Source organism: Patagioenas fasciata, chromosome 1, assembly GCF_037038585.1.
Source record: "Patagioenas fasciata isolate bPatFas1 chromosome 1, bPatFas1.hap1, whole genome shotgun sequence".
NCBI lineage: Eukaryota > Metazoa > Chordata > Aves > Columbiformes > Columbidae > Patagioenas > Patagioenas fasciata.
This window is the reverse complement of record NC_092520.1, coordinates 173,007,958-173,021,401: the sequence shown is the minus strand read 5'-3', so window position 1 is coordinate 173,021,401 and position 13,444 is coordinate 173,007,958. Positions and strand designations below refer to the sequence as shown.

Genomic DNA, 13,444 nt, shown 5'->3' with positions numbered 1-13,444 from the left:
TTTTGAAAAGGCGAGTCACAGAAATTACTTTTGCCACAGCCGTATCCCTAGGTTTGTCTGGAAATATATTTATCTCGTGAATAAATTAGAAGTGCTTGAGAAGGACTGAAGATGCCCAGGGGGTGTTCTCCTGACAGAGGCAAACAGACCACGGGCAGAGAAAACTACTGACTGAGTGCCTTTCCTGGAAGGGCAGGAAAAGATTTCTTGTGCCTTCAGGAGAGAGAAGGAAAAAAAAGCCTCGTGTTCCCCACCTCTTCCTTTTGGGAGGGATAATATTTCTGTCGGGACAATAAATCGCAATATTGTTATCGTAACAACAGAAAGTAAATGTAGAATAGCAAGAATACATCTTCTTTGATAATCAAGAAGCAGAGATCTGTAGACATCTTTACAAATACAAGTTTATATGAATGCTTTTAATACACAACCAATCAGAAAAAAAAAACCAAAACCAAAACCAAAAAAAAAAAAAAAAACCACCTTAAAATTGAGAAAAGGGAAGCCTGCAATTGAATGGACATCTGACCTACCACAATCACTTGACAGGAATTCAAACTAGTCTGCACTGTTTTACAATGGTAGGGATCGTTTTTAGCTTCTTTAAAACGTGTAGTATATTTTGTTTGGTACTTACCCAAAATACAAGATATTGATCCCTGTAAAGGCACAGGGAAACACTCCAATCTTCTATGCAAGACTTAAGAGTTTACAGCTCTCTTCAGTGCACATGTGGTGGCTCTTAAAAGAGCCTTTGGGTTTTGATACTCTGAAAGAACCGATCGCTAGAAGCTTAAGCACGTTCACCGCGGATGCGGCGGGCCAGCTGGATGTCCTTGGGCATGATGGTGACACGCTTGGCGTGGATGGCGCACAGGTTGGTGTCCTCGAACAGCCCCACCAGGTAGGCCTCGCTGGCCTCCTGCAGCGCCATGACGGCCGAGCTCTGGAAGCGCAGGTCGGTCTTGAAGTCCTGCGCGATCTCGCGCACCAGGCGCTGGAAGGGCAGCTTGCGGATCAGCAGCTCCGTCGACTTCTGGTAGCGCCGGATCTCGCGCAGCGCCACCGTGCCGGGCCGGTAGCGGTGCGGCTTCTTCACGCCGCCGGTGGCCGGCGCGCTCTTGCGGGCAGCCTTGGTGGCCAGCTGCTTGCGGGGCGCCTTCCCGCCCGTCGACTTACGCGCCGTCTGCTTCGTACGCGCCATCTCCGCAAGAGCAGCCGCCCGCAACTGAAGAACAAATCTCTGTCCAAAAGGCCGCCGCGGGGCCCGCTATTTATAGCCATCACCGCTCTGTGATTGGCTAGGCATAAGACACAAATTCTATTGGACAAAGAGAAGGATTTGAAAAGCCCGCCGGCTGCCGCGGGGGTCGAAGGGGGAGAGCAGCCGGTTCCCGCTCCGCAGTCCCCTCCCCCGCTGAATGCGACGGCGCTTTCTCTTATCCCTCAGCTCTGCCCCGCCGAGAGCTCTGCCACAGTGGCGACCTGCCAGCGGACACGGAGTTTTTACTCCAGCCCCACAGCAGACGGTTTTATTGTAGCTTCTGTCCCGGGCAGCCAGGATTTCACCCCCTTTGCAAAAGGCTTTTTCAAAAAACAGCCCACGCACAGTTCTATAAAGCAGTCTCGTTCAGGTTTGTTTTTTTAATGTCTATTTTTTTAATTTGTATTTTCCTGTTACGTTATCACTTAGGACTGATGAGGAACCTCTATTTTGCCATGCTAATTTTCCATCAGAGACGACCAAAAGAAAAAAAAAAAAAACACTAACAAAAAAACCCTACAGCACTGCTGTATGAAATCTATGGGTCTAAAAAAATTTCACTTTACATAATTTCAGTTCCACTGTGCATGGCGTGACGAATTTAATGAAACATGGTCTTCCAAATGTCATACATAGACAATTCCCTAGGGAGCTCTCTGAGTAAACAAGCCACTCTGGCTTACGGGCAAGTCGTTATAGAGTAAAAGCTAGCGTTTAAAGGGAACTGTGACATTTTAGTACACACGGTATAAGCTACATTGGAATAAGGCGGGTTTTCTAAAAAGAGAGATATTGCTTTATTTCATAACAGAACAGCAGGGGAAAAAAAATAACAAACAAACAAAAAGACCACACACACTACCGTGCATGTTTCTCTGTACTTACTTAAAAACTAGAACAGAGAAAATTACTTTAAAATGAGAAGAAACCCTAACAGCTTTCAGCCTAATTAAGTGCTTAATAGTCTTTTTATAGACCTGCCCGAGTAACGGTTAGGGTAGGGCATATATAAGGCGTCCAAAATCATCCCCGGTACTTTAACGTGACATAATTTCCCTGCTAGGGAATAGTATTCCCTAGTTTGGCAAGCAAACAGCGCTAAATACAAATACCACTCACCGAACCGAATCAGTGTGAACGACTCTTTTAGTGAATACGTGGGTGGCTCTTAAAAGAGCCTTTAGGTTAAAACTGACGATCCGGGACGCTCTACTTGGAGCTGGTGTACTTAGTGACAGCCTTGGTGCCCTCGGAGACGGCGTGCTTGGCCAGCTCCCCGGGCAGCAGGAGCCGCACGGCCGTCTGGATCTCCCGCGACGTGATGGTGGAGCGCTTGTTGTAGTGCGCCAGGCGCGAGGCCTCGCCGGCGATGCGCTCGAAGATGTCGTTGACGAACGAGTTCATGATGCCCATGGCCTTGGACGAGATGCCCGTGTCGGGGTGCACCTGCTTCAGCACTTTGTACACGTAGATGGAGTAGCTCTCCTTCCTAGTCTTTCTACGTTTCTTGTCACCCTTCTTCTGCGTCTTGGTGACGGCTTTCTTGGAGCCCTTCTTCGGAGCAGGAGCAGATTTAGCTGGTTCCGGCATTTTACAAGACTGTCACTACCTGTCTGCTGCAGGAACGACGTAAATACAATAGCGGCGACGCCTCTATTTATAGGGACGGTATGCAAATGAGATGACTCAAGGTTTTTCCTGTCTATTGGACAATAAAGGTTCATGATGTCAAACGATCTAGCACCTCCGATTGGTCACTATTTATTCTGTCTTCCCATTGGTTAATTTTAGAATCCCAGACTCCACCAATCAGAAGTCCCACCGAACCCCAGAAGGAAGGGATAAAAAGGCAGGGTGTCAGATCTTGGCGCACTTTTTCTGATATTTCAGGTTTTTGCGTTTTAACGTAGCTTTTTGTTTTACTTAGTTTTTTTGTTTTTATTTCCGAGGTAGTTTAGAGACATGTCTGGCCGCGGGAAGCAGGGCGGGAAGGCGCGGGCCAAGGCCAAGTCGCGCTCGTCGCGGGCCGGGCTGCAGTTCCCCGTGGGCCGTGTCCACCGGCTGCTGCGCAAGGGCAACTACGCGGAGCGGGTGGGCGCCGGCGCCCCGGTGTACCTGGCGGCCGTGCTGGAGTACCTGACGGCCGAGATCCTGGAGCTGGCGGGCAACGCGGCCCGCGACAACAAGAAGACGCGCATCATCCCCCGCCACCTGCAGCTGGCCATCCGCAACGACGAGGAGCTCAACAAGCTGCTGGGCAAGGTGACCATCGCGCAGGGCGGGGTGCTGCCCAACATCCAGGCCGTGCTGCTGCCCAAGAAGACCGACAGCCACAAGGCTAAAGCCAAGTAAAGCTCCTTCAACAAACAACCCAAAGGCTCTTTTCAGAGCCACCCCCATTTTCCTAGAAAGGGCGGGAACACTTGAGACTCCAGATATTAGGTTATTTATAAACCTTTTTATTTTAATATCTGGGATCATTAGATTTCAAAGAATGTTTCTGGATCATAAATTTTCACCGGGGTTTTTTTGCTCTTTGGTGTAGGTCACTGCATTCTTAAGAAGTCAACATGCTTATGTAAACTTTCTCAGTCTCACTTTTTTGCAAAACTATCAGAAGACAACCGTTACAGCTGACGAGATCAGTCACAGCAGGATGGCCTAAGAAGAGAACGCGGCAAGGGTGGGCTTGCTATCTGGCCCCTCATGTTTTCAGTGGGGTGAAGCACCCCTAATCCCGGCGGAGGTGGGCTGGGGGGGGAGGGGGCAGGGTGTCTGTGCTCACCCGCCTGGAGGGGCAGGGCCGGCGCCAGCCAATCGGGCTGGAGCGCGCGGTTTTCAAATCCGGGGTGGGATGGGGTGCCTTTTCCTCCCGGCGCAGCTGCTGCTTCCCATATTTCGGAATAGAAAAGGAGTCCAAGTGCTTTTTGCATAGTGGCTGCTTTCTTTTTCTGCCTCCTGAGATCTAATTTTTTGCATATTTGTACTTTATCTTCCAGGCAATAATGAGAGAATTAAATATTTCACTGGGATGCTCTCCTATAACTGAGCCAGGACTGTTTCCAAAGGACAGGGTCAGTAAATAATGGGGGTAGGTGGTGGTGGAAATCATAATGGAAGATCACATGGTGAAACATGATAAGCTAAAGAGTGCTTTTCCATAGCATCTGAGTTCCTGGAGAATCACTATGAACCGTCACATATGTGAGGCAGAGGATCATTGTGCGTCAGTCTAGACTTAAATTGATGTTTCTGTCCTTTTTCATTTTAATTACATGAATGGCTTTTAAAAGTGCTGCTTGGTTTATGTACAGAAGTTTAATTTTACAGTAACGACTCCTGGGCTCTGACTTCTTTGACTCAGCAGCACCTTTTGGTGCTGCCTTTTAGGTCCTTTTGGCCATGGCAGCTGCAGGCTTATGGCTTGGCGTTCTCGAGCTTGGGAGCCCCTTGTGCTGCGTGGAGGTGGTCATGGCCTCTGATCACCGCGGGGAGATTGGGACTCTCAGGCTTCGGAGCTGCCTTCTTGGAGGTGGGGGCTGGAGTGGCAGACTGTCTCGGGCATGGTCAGAGACAGCTTTCAAAAAGGCAGGGGGGAAGCGTCAGAGAATCAGAGAGAAACCAGAGGAGCCTCGATGATCCAGCCTGCTGAAAGGTAGTGAAGGCTTCTCTCCCCCTCTGCGTTTGATTTTCTTCCACTGTAAGGGACACTTCATTCCTTCTGTTGTTTGGTACGTATAGGTAAAATAGGATTTTATTTCTTTTTCTGTAGTGTTTTATGCGGAAGAAAACAAAACTGGCCGAAGGAGACCCAGGAATGCACTACCAGGAGCCTCCGAATGCTCCGGCCCGCGGGCCTGGGGAGTGTTTTCTTTGTTCTTTAAAAGTGCCCCTTGAGAAATAAGTCGAGGAAACTGTACTGCTTTTTAGAGTTTCCTCCCCCAGGAAGCAGAGGAGTGAGTCACTGTGGTAATGTGTTAATTGAAAATGTTTTTCAAGCAGAGGGAGTGCCTGGCTGAAGTGTTGCTTGGAAACAAGATGAGAATCGTGGGAATAGTTTTAAACAATATTTGCTTCTTACACAGTTTTCAAGTTCGATTCTTTTTTTGTTTGTTTGTGTATTTGTTTGTTTGGGGGTGTGTGTGTGGTTTTGTTAGAAGACTACTTTTTCTCCCTTTTATCAGCCCTGTTTTGTTGAAAGAAATTGTGTTAGGTATTAATCATCTACCATTCAGAAGCAAATATTTGAAACTGTTAGTGGCAGGACTTTATCAGCAGCTATTCCGAAATTTGAGGTTAGAACTATGTTTAAAATGCTTGAAGATCACTCTATTGTTTAATAATCTCAGTTTCTTGTATTCAGTATATTAAGCAAAATAACCTTCTGTTTGGTGGGTATTTAGAATGGGTAAACAAGACTGCATGGATCTCAAACACTGTACTGATTTGTAGAAGGTTCTGATTGGGCTATTTGAAAATCCCATGTTTTGAAACATAGGCCTCCCGGGTTTCGTTTTTGCCCTCAAAAACAACCTGTGAGGAGGGAATATTTCTCCGTTTTCAAGATAAATGGTCACACTGAAGTGCCTGAGAAGGAAGTATGTCTGGATTAGAGGAGGAGGGGTTTTCCTCACTGATGTATGAAAAGTCACTTGAAAACACAACTATTCTAACATTTTTATTTTCAAACGACAGATTGAAATCTAGTCTAAGGTTTTTTTAATTATCTTTCTCACTAGAATCTAGTTACACTCAGTAATAGTAAACCACAAAGCTCACCATTTCTGTGCCACCAATGGTAATTTCACTTTTTTTTTTACATGTTTTTATTAGTACAAGCAAACTGGTGAGTTCTGTATACAAAATCCTCTTTTTCTTCAGCTATAATATGACTGCAATATTTTACTACAGTTAGTGCATATCCTTGTTTCTTCTGACCATTCTTCACATGTAATGTAGAATGGCAATATGTTCTTCCTTATGTAACTATGCTTGTTATAAACTAACACATCTTCTGTCTGCACACCACAGTTAAAGAAAAGTTCTGTATATATTAAAACAGAAGAGAAAAGTGAATTGTAATACCTATTGACTTATGAGGCAGATTAGACATTAAAATTTTCTTTAAAACCACAAGTATTTTATTCATTTGAGATGCAGAATTTCTAACTAATCTGGACCATTTTCCAAATTTCTTTCCAACTATTCAAACAACCTAAGCTCCCAAACAGATTTCTACATAAAGGAGGAAGGCTTTAGATTTAAGAACAATACATCAAAGATGCTGGTGGTCATGAAAAGACATTTAGTGTCATAGATGACCTAAACTACTCTTGATCTTTAAATCCAAACTTAGGCTCTAAAGTACAAGCTATGACATAGGTAGTACAATCTCTCAGATATCCTGGCATCAAATAATGTTCTTCAACCTGTAGTTACTCCATAGTTTTGCTTTTTCATAAAGCACTAGAAGATAAAATGTGAGGTAATATAAACAAACAAAAACCCAAACAAACAAAAATCCAACAAACCTCATACTTAGCTGCAGAAACATTCCCAAGTATGCAGACAAATAAGTGAAATAGAGTGAAGGATAAAATAATATTGACACTTTGGTTAACTTAATCATTGTGAACAATGGTGTATGGGAAGTGCCCTTAAATGTTCTTTTGTTTCAAAAATACTTGCTCATATTTTTGTTGAAAAGGCTATGCTCTTTCATTCTGTAACAACCTGATAGTGAACAGTGAACAGTCATTGTCCAAAATCCCTTGATATGAAGCAGCCTAACACAGTCTTAGAGGAAGTCTACGTAACTCCTTCCCGCTTTCTGGGGAAAAGTTGCTTTAAGCTACTGTATCTGCCAAAAATGTAGGCAAGTTAGAGCATATGCCCACAAAGGTGAATGGAATTATTTGTCTGCTACTGAGGGTAGATCCACGAAACTGTGGGCTGTTCTTTGTAAAACTTATTTGAACATTTACATGATATAGTCTACACAAAGGTTAAATATTTACAGGTCTATTAATAAACTATGCTAATACCTCTTCATTCAAATATCTATTTCATTTAGTACCTTTCTACAATCCTACATAACAAACTAAAATATTGTCAAGTAGGAATATCTTACAAATGTGGTGTAATATATAGAATTGTTCTGAATAGTACCATCAGCAATTAACTTTTCATACTCCTGTGAAACAGGCCTGCTTAAACAACAAATCAGTTTTTAAAAAAAAGTTTTTTATTGTAAGCAGCCATTGAAGGAGGAATGTTACAACTGTTCTGGCACCAGACCCCAGTGGAGGGAAGGACTGAAAGACATCTGGCTATGAATTTTTAATGCAAAACAAAGTCTTTTCGAACTAATTCTGGAATGTAAACTGATTACTGTATTTGAAAAGTTAAGCTACGGGACAGGGTAGCCGGAGACCCAGGAATCCACACTTATAATCAATAAGGGGGGCGGGTGTTAGAATTAGATTAATGAAATAGGTAAACTGAGGCAGGGATCAGGTAGTCTGTAAACCCTGTAGTACTCGAACTAATGGGTAACAGGGGAGAGGATTTGCGGCTGGGATTAGGGTGATATAAGCAGGAGCTTTTTGCCCTATTCCATGTGCCTACTATTAGGTAGGACACCCAGTTTTGCAAAATCATTAATAAAATATGCTCGGGAGAGATCCTGCCTGAGCTTGTTATACTGGCAAGGCGATCATCTCCTACATTTACGTTGTTTATTTTTTCTCAGGTATACAGTATGGAATCAATTTAGATACTGGTGAACATGAAAGAAACTCACATGTCTCCATTCACACGGTTTCAGAGGCACTGACGTTTTGAAAATCTGAATGACAGGAGTGAAGCTTGAAAGTCGGTTGCATTATATAGCTATAGAAACGCAGCGAAAATCTGCATTTGCAGTTTGCAGGTAACAATAAATGCTCTGAGTGTACATAACATTAACATTTTGCGGACTGCCATAAATCGATGCTAATTCCTTGGACGTCTTTCTCTTTGTATCTTCCGATCGATTGGTTTGGGAGATTTTCCACCCCCCCGCACCGTGAAACAGCTACCGGAGCGCGGCGGGGAGAGGCGGCCACAGGCATCGCCCGCCCAGCGCCGCCGCGTCCCCGCTGCAGCAATTTTTGACCAATCCTGCCCGGGAAGCAACTTCCCTCCCTCCTCCTCCTCTTCCTCGCCCTGCTTCCCTCTCATCTCCCTCCGGTTACCTTCTCCGCCGTCCCTCTCCAAGTCATTCCCATTACGCTAATCCGCAGGCAGGGAAGATGAAGCTACTGAATGGCACCGCGGTGCGGTGATAAGCGCCCCGCCCGCCCGGACTGCCGTTAATACCAGCTCGCGTTTTCAGTACCTCTTGCATCGACTGTTGATTTTAACTGCGTTTTATATTTACAACAACAACGACAACAAAATAGCAGTTGAGAGACCGAGAGACTATCTCTCTTCATAAAGTACTTATATAAGGAGGCCATGATCGTTAGAGCATTTCCCACCTTATTCATTCTGTCCTAGAAAACCTGATGCATGACTGCATGGTACAGAAACAATGCTCCCATACTAACTAGGCTGATCCCCTCCGGATGGCATCTCTATGTGTCACTTCTTTAAGAATTCAGTTGTTTCAGGTCTCTGCACTCTGCATACAAATGATATTGGTCTTGACATATGGGGACGTATTTCAAACAGAAACCAAGCCCTTCCATCTTCCTACAGACACTGCAGCTTTCTTCTGTCATGGAACTTCCACTTTTGTCTCCTCAAGTAGTTCGTGAAAGAACCATGGAAATACCTGCACAAACCAGGATGCTAGTAACTTGGAAGCCTTGAAAAAAAAATCGTTAAACAAATGAATAGGAATTTTTCTTTGGGGAAGTAGTTTTTGTTTGGGGGGTCGGTTGTTTGTTTGGGGTTGCGTATTTTTTTACCCTATGGTAAAACCAAAACTGATCTTCAGGAAGTGTGTGTTGTTAAATGGAAGATGATACCACCAGGGATCAGTTTTGAAGTCTTTTAAGAGATGGGAGCTGTTTGCCACCAGTGTTAGGAAGTGCTTATTAGTTATGCAGCATCTGTGTTCTCCAGAACTGATTTCTAGAGAGGAGAGAAATGGCTCGATCCTCACATTTTCATTCATCGTTTTCAGGTCCTCATTTAGAAAAAGCCTATAGAGATAAGGAGTCAATTTACTTAAAGAAACCACCTTTGATATTTAGGCAGTCTTTCTGGCCTCAATAACATTTTGCCTGGTAAGTAACTTTATAATTAGATCAGTCCTCAGTAAATCTGACAGCTCTAGCCTCTGACCTTACAGTAAATATAAGCAAGACCATCTTCACCCAGCAGTTGTTTCTGTTCTGAAAGTGTCCTAGTATCATTTGTAGAGAAGCTGGTTTAGACCTTAAATCATCTTTATGGCTTTTCTAATAACTTTCTTTTCTAGTTGCACTACATTTTTTTTAAGAGACCAGAAATGTGCACAGTACTCAAGGTGCAACTATTTCACACATTGTTACAATGGTACAAGCATAAAATATCCTGTTTCGCTCCCTATTCATCTTCTGATGATTCTTGACATTCAAATTATTTTAATTGTAGTGTTCCTGAGCACAGAACAAACTTTTGTTTAGTTATTTTTTTATTTTTTTCAGATGCATTAGAGGGTGCAGTGAAGGTGGAAGATGGTGGTGAGATAGTTCTTGAAGACTGAATCAGGGATCAGGGGCAGGAGGTGAATGAAACTGAAAAACAGGGCTAAGCTAATCAGAACTCAGATATTCCAGCAGTAATTTAAGGGCATATTGAGCTGTCAGGTGCAAAATGTGGGATTATATTTTATATTGAAGGGGTAACCACCAGTCCTGTCTTCAGTCTCCTGGCAGTGTAGAGGTGTAAGGTTGATGGCCTAGGCAGAGGCTGACAGCTTGGAGTCTCCATATGAATAGGACGCACGAAGCACGTGCTGTAATTAAAAAAAAAGAAAATGTGATGCGACTTACAACAATAATTTATTTTTTTCTTTTTTACATGTAATTAGACAACTTCTGTAATATTTTCATCCTCTCGATTGTCACTCTAAGACTCTGAGGACAATTACATTTCCCTAGGAATGCAGGGGTTTTTTATGCCTTTCCCTCACAAATGTCTCAACTAAGTAAAGTAGCAAATTTATGAAAAGCTTCTGCTTTAGAAGGTGAAGCAAATCTGTATCTCCAAACTGCAACATTTCTATCCCGTACCTTCAGCTGGTTTGAAAAAAAAAAAAAAAAACCACACCACATTGTAGAGATTTTCTAAATTGATATCAATTCTCCTGATTAACTGAAAATACATATGCTGGCAGATCTGCTGAGAGATCAGCAGCTTCTTCCGATAGCAGCTAAACACTTTTCCTCAAAACCCAAAAGATCATTAAAAACAATTTTTGAAATTCGGAGTTTGCAACAGCCTCCTGAAGGAGGTGGTTGTCATTTGGGACGGTCAGGAGCATTGGATGGAATGGCAGGGTGGGAGATTGAAAGCTGGTGCAAAAGGGGAGTGGTACAATCTTTCGTGACATAACTAGAGTGCGAAGAGGAGCAGAGTCATTTTTCTATCTCCTTCCTGCCCTCAACGAACCTGCTCCTTCACTCCAGTGTGCCCTGACTGCCTTCACACATCATGTGAGAGGCACCTCAAGGCTCTTCCAATTAATGCTGCCTTGTTGGGAAGAGGAAAACAGAGTTTTTCACCCTTCTCATACTGTCTTGATTAATGGGAAAAGCTGAAATGTAAAAAAAAAAAAAAAAATATGTTAATGAGTAGTTCATATAGTGACTTTTTGATTCTGAGTAATAAAATCCATGAAAATGAACCACTCGGACTGAATGATGAACCCTGGCCATAAAATATGAGACCAAGATGTCATATTAGGAAATGTTACTCCAGATTCCAATCAATACAGATTGCTCAGAGTTCCTTCCATCTTTTTGAGAACATTCAAAGATCTGAGCTCCTGTAAACAGGATGTATGCCCTTCCTTTTGGTTTAATTTTGTCTATTTTCTGGACTGTCCCAACATTTAAATGTTATATTAACTGTTATTTTATACCTACTGCTGCCAGTGAAAAGTTAGAAAGATGCCATACACATATATATTATACTTTAAAAAAACCCCAAGAAAATTAAACTGTCTGTTGTTTGGTGGTGAAAATACAGAATTGGGTAAGTATAACTTGGCTTTAGCAATCACAAAATATAGAATATTTCTTCAAATAACCCAAGCACACTGTAATGCAATAATCGGTTCTATCTGCCTGTACTTTGTTATCATATCTACAAAGATTCTGTGTAAAATTGCTCACAATAAAAATTCACACTTTAGACCATCAGTGATTTTCATCCCTTTTGAAGCTAAGCTATTGCTTAGGTCAAGAACAAACCACAGTATTTGTTGTTTCGGTTCCTCAGCTGGGTTGTCACTCTTGAAAAGTAATGGCCCTTAGATGAGGATGAGAAGTTGGTTGTTATTTAAGGAAGTTTAATACTGAGACAATTAAGAAAGTATGATGTAAAACTAAGCAAAGGTTAAATTTCATGGAAGAAAAAACGCCCACAATATAAGTGCCACAAAAAGAGATCTATTGAAATAAAAAGCAATGAGAAATGGATGCTAAAAGGGAGTGCAACTTTTTGACAAAATACCAATTAAAACCAGGCATGGGAGATGAACAGAGCAGTTTGTAATACCTGTTTTCACTGAATCACATAAAGAGAATTGTTTAAGTGGACAATGTACAAGAATATTAACACATACACGGTTTGAAGTCATCAGGTACAATGAAAAAAGATATAGAACAGATGTGCAAAAAGTTATATGATTAAAAACACACATCAGATGAGAAGAGAAAAAATTATTCTCTCACCAGCCCTTAAGAGAACAAGAGGTCATTTGAATCTAGACAAATAGAGAGAAAACACTCAGTAATCACTGCCAAGGAAAATGTGTATAATATCGTATACTGAGATAAGTAATAGGCAAGTGCATCACTGAGCTCTCTGTTGTGTTCTGTTCATGCTATAACCTTTAAAAGGGAAAAAGAGAGGATGCATACTGATTAACTTTTTTCTCAAATAGTGAGTTAATTGAAAACAATGTGCAAAGACACAGTGATTCTAATATAAACTGAAGAGCTTAATCTGTGCCAACAGCATCACGAAGATTGATATGCAAAGATACATGCATTTATACTATTTCTGTAGAAAAAAAAATCAGGTGATATTTATAAAGGCTGATATAAACATTACCAAGCTGGCTGTCTACAAATGAAAATAGACTTATCAACATGGTGCCCAAACAGTCTGAATTAAATAACATGCATAAGTAGAAGGCTAAAGAGAGAGGAAAAAAAAATCCCCAAACCCCCAAAGAAAGAAAAAAGTCTTTCAAGGGATGAAAGAGCATCCAAAAAAAAAAAAAAAAACAAACAAAAAAGGACAGCTTGAAGGAAAACAGGTGCAAAACTAAACAAGTAAAACCTTCCCACAATCCGGATGCATTGTATTAATGGAGATCCGTTAGGAAAAAGGCAAAAAATGGGGAGAATCAAACAAAACCACCTGAGCAACCAAACACAAAAACCTAAACCTATGTATTGCACGCAGATATAATTAACCAAGCAAAAACTCCTGACAAGATGGTAAAGAAAATGTGTGGAAAAGCATTTATTTGATTGACCTCCAAGAACAAAGTAAAAATATCTTCAAATACACATTCGCAGTAAATTTAAGAACTACGACAGAAAACGCAAAAGAGAGTGTGTGCGCACGAAAAGATTGACAGCTTCTGACAGCGGTTCTGCCTCTGGAAGTCGCCGAAGCAGCTCCCACACCATGACCTGGTGGAGCCAACAGGCCCTTCTACAAAAACCAGCATCTTCTCACGAAACGATAAAGCTGCTAACAGAATACACTGGAACCGCTCAATGCTCAACAGATATTCCTAAAACAAAGAGCTATGCCAAGGTGAACGTTATGCACAGGGACCTTCCCCAAGTCGGAAACACTGACTAACCAGAACACCACCACGGCCCCTCCGGGTCCCCCCGCACTGGGCCCTTTGTTGGAGCGCAGCGAAATGGCGGCGGCGGAGCGCGGGCGGGGCGGAGGAGCGCGGGT

The 13,444-nt window shown here is 42.5% G+C and overlaps 3 protein-coding genes across 3 annotated transcripts; 1 reads left to right on the top strand and 2 right to left on the bottom strand.

The window, feature by feature from the left end:
- Positions 1 to 733: 733 nt before the first annotated feature.
- Positions 734 to 2,281, bottom strand: LOC139826025 (histone H3). Its single transcript, XM_071800808.1, has one exon. The coding sequence runs from the start codon at positions 1,202 to 1,204 to the stop codon at positions 794 to 796; it is 411 nt and encodes a 136-aa protein (XP_071656909.1). The 5' UTR covers positions 1,205 to 2,281; the 3' UTR covers positions 734 to 793.
- A 111-nt stretch (positions 2,282 to 2,392) lies between these two features.
- Positions 2,393 to 2,879, bottom strand: LOC136100854 (histone H2B 8). Its single transcript, XM_065836300.2, has one exon. The coding sequence runs from the start codon at positions 2,852 to 2,854 to the stop codon at positions 2,474 to 2,476; it is 381 nt and encodes a 126-aa protein (XP_065692372.1). The 5' UTR covers positions 2,855 to 2,879; the 3' UTR covers positions 2,393 to 2,473.
- Positions 2,880 to 3,123: 244 nt separating this feature from the next.
- On the top strand, positions 3,124 to 3,991 carry LOC136100818 (histone H2A-IV). The gene has a single exon (XM_065836221.2). It carries the CDS (start codon positions 3,227 to 3,229, stop codon positions 3,614 to 3,616), a length of 390 nt encoding a protein of 129 aa, XP_065692293.1. The 5' UTR covers positions 3,124 to 3,226; the 3' UTR covers positions 3,617 to 3,991.
- The last annotated feature ends 9,453 nt before the right edge of the window (positions 3,992 to 13,444 follow it).

Excerpts from the sequence above, each read along its gene's own strand:
- LOC139826025 (XM_071800808.1), bottom strand. The coding sequence starts at position 1,204 with ATGGCGCGTACGAAGCAGACGGCGCGTAAGTCGACGGGCGGGAAGGCG.
- LOC136100854 (XM_065836300.2), bottom strand. The coding sequence starts at position 2,854 with ATGCCGGAACCAGCTAAATCTGCTCCTGCTCCGAAGAAGGGCTCCAAG.
- LOC136100818 (XM_065836221.2), top strand. The coding sequence starts at position 3,227 with ATGTCTGGCCGCGGGAAGCAGGGCGGGAAGGCGCGGGCCAAGGCCAAG.